This window comes from Quercus robur, chromosome 8 (genome assembly GCF_932294415.1).
Source record: "Quercus robur chromosome 8, dhQueRobu3.1, whole genome shotgun sequence".
Taxonomy (NCBI): domain Eukaryota; kingdom Viridiplantae; phylum Streptophyta; class Magnoliopsida; order Fagales; family Fagaceae; genus Quercus; species Quercus robur.
The window spans coordinates 55668744-55673888 of NC_065541.1; the positions used below are offsets into that span (position 1 = coordinate 55668744).

Here is a 5145-nt window from a genome sequence, read left to right on the forward strand (position 1 = left end):
AAAAAGAAAGCTAGCCTACAAGATACGACATAATCATATAGTATAAAAAACTTTTTTTCCATGAGAGATATAATAATTAAGAAATTGCTTGAAGGACGTGAATAATCAATATTGAATTGCATTTGACCTGCATTGTAATGCAAGCATGGTTTAGTTGTTGTTACCTCGGGATGATGATTGCATAGTATTCCATGAAAGTTAGAATTAAAATAAAATTGATGATGACTATAAAAATAATTTAATTATGAAACGTAAAGATTTGACCTTTTGTTTTTTTATATACTATAAGCTGATGATTAACGGTGAAAACCAAGCGGTGGGTACAATCAGACAGTTCACGTGGGAAGATTCATTTTTGATAATTAGTTGTTGTTTGGTAAACCCAATCCAAAACAAACCCGATTTTGTTTTTAATATATGGCAAGGAGAGATATGGCAGCTGGGTGTATTGAAGGCTCTAACATGGTATCCTATGCAAAATTGGTGAGGGTTGATGTGAGAGAAGCTAATAAGATGTGCCGTTTTTTAGAGGACGTGCAATATATATACCCTTCACGCTCATCTAAAGGGATTTGAAGAACACACACTTCAAAGACAAGGACGTATTAACTTCATTTCATTAAAGTCAATTCACAACAATCTGTTTAAGACTTATGTGTGTGGGATGACATAAGCTCGTTAATAATATCTATTTAGAATGTATTTTTAAGATTATTATTATTTTTTTATAGATAACTTCAATTTTTAGTGTCCGCTCCTGATGATAGTTTTTTTTATTATCAAATCAAGACATTAATCAATTTTTGGTGTATATGAGAATTGAACTCTCAATCTTTTATCCAATCGTCAGAAACTTTACCAGTTAAGCATGAGATAACTCCACTTTTTTTCAAATATATTTGAATAACATGAATACATTTTCTTCAAAATGCTTTTTTTTTTTTGGAAACTATGAGAATATTTAAAATTAAGGATTATCATCCTAAATTTTAGATATATATATATATATATAGTTAATGAGACTCATTTCAACACAATTCATGAGACCAAGCGTCTTTCTCCCCCCCCCCCCCCCCCCCACCACCCCGGCTGCCGCGGGTGTGTAGAACAAAACTAGTTCTCCCATTCTTTTTTTTTTTAGCCTAGTCCCAAAGGTGATCAAGGTCAAGCTATTGGTATAAAATTGTTTGTGTGTAGATTTAAAATTTGTAAAAAATAGGAAAAATTGGAAGAGATATTGTAGATAATTATAGAGGAATATAGAAATTGGTTGGAATATGGCTACATGCTTGTAAAATTGAATATTTAATTACATCAAAGGAAAAAAAAAAAAAAAAAAAGGAACATATCACCTTGTTATAGGAAAAAAAATGGATTTTTAAAAAATTTATAACTAAACACAATTACAATGAATATACTTGCTTTACAATAGAAGTTTTTTTTTTTTTTTTTTTTTTTTTTTTTTTTTTTTAAGGACAAAACTTAGGTACAACATTCAAGTGTTGTTCATTATGTTCCCTTCTTAAGATTCAGTTATGTGGCTTTTTTCTCATGTGCAGGAGTGTATTTTTAATTAAGTGTTGTCACATGGTTGAATATTAAGAGAGAAATTTAAGGAACAACACATAAGTATTGTACCTAAGTTTTTATTTTTATTTTTTTATTTAAATTTTTAACTAAATGATTGAAATTTTAAAGAAAAATGCATTATATTGGAATACATTTTGCCAGCAGAATTACCAAATACTACCTTAATAAATTAATGATAATGTGTTCTTGTATTGAAAAAAAGATACTATATGTTAGAGTGAGATAACTTGGATTTAGTAAGAAATATGTCAATTTTGGAAGTTAATTATCTATCCGCTTAACTTGCTTAAATTAGTCCTTCTAATTTTTTTTTTTTTTTTTTTAACTTTGGGCTAAAATGTTTCTTTCTTCTCTAAACTTTACATGAATTTTATTTTTCATTCATAAACTTTGAAAAAATCATTTTTTGTCTCTATACCATTAAAAATGTTACAATTATTAATTTTCAATTTAAAAAATTTATTTTTATCCCTAAATTATTGTAAAAAGTACTTTATTTGTTCATGTGTTAGTCCCTAACCCATTGAAAAAATCTCTCCTTTAAAATTTAGGGGAAAAAGTGAGATTTATGCAAACTTTGGGAATAGAAACAATATTTTAGCCAAAAAAAGTCTTAATTAGTGAATTGAATTATCTTTTCACAACATTATAAAAGAACATATAAAGAAAGAAAATGATATAGTCACACACTATTTTTTAAATTGTTAATGTGGTGAGGAGTTATTGGTAAGTAAAAAAGTGAAATATTAATAGTGGGTCCAGATTAGAATCAATAAAAATTTGCCACATCAATAGTTTATAAAATATTGTAAAATAGTTTATAACTGTAGTATTACTCAAATAAATAAGACAAGTGATTAAAATCTAATAATTTTTATTAAGAGTTTTGTATTTCAATTGATACTTCCAAGTGTTTCTAACGAGGTGTTAAGAATTCAAATTCTTCCTCTAATGATTGACATATTTATGTCGTCATGTAAGAATTGATCAAAAAACAAAAATCTATACATCTTACTCTATTGGTTGATTTTGTGGGGGAAAACTTATCACATCTTGGGTAAAGAATCTAGAAATGCACCATTACGAGGAGGAGTGCGTGTTGTTCACTCCAATAAAAGAGCGTAGGGCCGGTCGTTAGGCTACAAAGTTACTACCTTTTGCCCCTAACGTAAGATTTACGTTCCATATATTGTCAATCCAGAACCAGAAAAGCAAAAGGGTAACTATGTGAAATGAAATCTCAGATCATGCAAGGTGTTTTATGCTGTGGCCCTGTGCGATCAAGCTCAAAGATTGCCGGGAAAAAGGCTGCATTAACCCCTTATATTAGGCCACAGTACTCGGTTACTTTTAAAAAAATTAAAAAAATTAAAAAAAATCCCTTATCATTCCTTATAATAATTGTTATTTTGAATGGCTTTTAATCTATAAATCTATATAATTGGAAGATTAGTAATATAGGCATATATGAGTAGTAAAACAAAAGATTAACATACCATAATATAACGCACAAAAAAAAAGAAAGAAGAAGAAGAACCCATGATGATAAATTAATTTGTAATTATGGTCAATAAGTGGTAAAGTAATAATCACCATTCACTCCACAATGGACAATTCACATGGTGAAAATGACAAAACTTCCAAAACAAAAAAAACAAAAACAGTTAAAAACTGTTTTTAATACCAATACGCCAAAGTCCGTAACAAAGCTCAGCCAAATCTCTCAGCTGCAACGCTGCTTCCTATACTCATTCTATTTGTTACCTGAAAAAAAGAAGAAGCCAAACATGGAAACCCATCACACAGTTTATACACATGGAAATTAGCCCAAACCCAAAAAACACAATAAGCACATGAACCCAACATCACAAAAAACACAATAAGCACATGAACCCAACATCACATATTTGCACAACTATTATATATATGGACATATATTTCAATTGCAATAGACTGTGTCAATTCACTCAATTGTAACCTAGTATTAACCAAAAGAAAAAAGAAAAAAGAAAAAAAAAACCCCCAAAGTGCAATGACTCAGCCAAGTTTTAACTTTTAATACGACAACCAGGTCATTTTCCTAACAAGAGATATATAGAATAAAGAACCAGTAACAACCCTCTCTCTCTCTCTCTCTCTCTTACCTTCGAATGCACGCCTTCCCAACTCTTTTGGTCTTTTTTTTCCTACATATATAGCACGCCACTCCGCACCTCTCGCCTCTATTTCCATTCAATTCACAAACACAAAAACGACCTCGAACACAATATACCAAAACCATGTCCACCGATCTCGAATTCTTACACGACCTCTCCAAATCCAAAACCAAAACCAAACTACTCACGGTCAAGACTACTCGAACTACATCATCATCAACAACACCTCAAGTGGGTGGCTTCAACGATAATATTGGTGCCAACAACAACAACAACAACAACAACGTAGTCGAGACACAAAATAAGAATATTAATGTCGAGGAGGATGACAACAAAGAGGAGGAGGAGGACTGTTGTCGAACACCAACATCCAAGGAACATAGAATTCCTAAGATCCTAGATTGTCCCCCGGCGCCACGGAAGCCAAAAAGAGCACCCACATGCAAAAGAAAACTCTCCGAGCTTCAATTCTTCGAGATCGTGAACCGCGAAGAGGTCGATTCGTTTTTCAGATCGAGTTTCGAGCAGTTAGCTGTTATTACGTCTAACAAGAGGAACTGTTGCTCGTGTAAATGAAGAAGAAGAAGAAGAAGAAGAAGAAGAAGAAGAAGAAAAATACAGCTCGCCAGGGTTGAAAATTTTACACGACTATTTGTTTTCTTTTTCTTTTTAAAAATTTTTTTTTCGTTATATATAATTTGTAATGCTGGGTATATGGTTGACGTGTTCATATATATATATCCATCCCACTTCTGCATAAGATTTGGATTCTGGGTCCTAATGGGTGTCTGAAGTTTTAGATTATTTGGGATCTGAACCCTCTTGGTCATATAAATTAATTAAATTATGCATTTTATGTATTTCATTTTAGTGATGTGATTATCAGAACAAAGAAGAGTTAAATTCTGGATATCGTCGGTAAAAACATAAGAAGGTTTCGATAGTATTCAGTCGGATTTTATTTTTTACTTTTTGTTGGTTTTGTTTTTTACCCTGTTGTGGGGGCCGGAGAGATTAAAGAGGTTAAAAAGGTTAATGTGTATTGCAAAGTATAATTATGCAGAGAAGGATTTCGATTTGGTAGATGTGGTTGGTTGGTTATTTTATATTTTATAAATATAATTTTATAGGTACGTAGAAGATTGGGAATTATTTTACAGGTTGTTGGTTAATGGTTCATCTGTCTTGTGTTTGACATATTTGTGTTGAGTGATTGACACGGCTTTGGGATTGATAAACTTTGATTTTCAGAGAGAGAGAGAGAGAGAGATAGAGAGAAGTTTGTACGTGTTAATGACCAGAAAACGATGCAATGTGCTATGTCGTGCGGTACTTGTATTCAATTAAATATACGATCAAAATTCAAAACTGAAAGAAATAATTTATCACATACATCATC

The 5145-nt window shown here is 31.3% G+C and overlaps 1 protein-coding gene across 1 annotated transcript; it reads left to right on the top strand.

Moving 5' to 3' along the window:
* The first annotated feature begins 3727 nt into the window (after positions 1-3727).
* LOC126697142 (cyclin-dependent protein kinase inhibitor SMR1) lies at positions 3728-4616 on the top strand. Its single transcript, XM_050394010.1, has one exon. The coding sequence runs from the start codon at positions 3870-3872 to the stop codon at positions 4320-4322; it is 453 nt and encodes a 150-aa protein (XP_050249967.1). The 5' UTR covers positions 3728-3869; the 3' UTR covers positions 4323-4616.
* The last annotated feature ends 529 nt before the right edge of the window (positions 4617-5145 follow it).

Bases quoted from the DNA above. Each gene is read 5' to 3' on its own strand.
- LOC126697142 (XM_050394010.1), top strand. From the start codon at position 3,870: ATGTCCACCGATCTCGAATTCTTACACGACCTCTCCAAATCCAAAACC.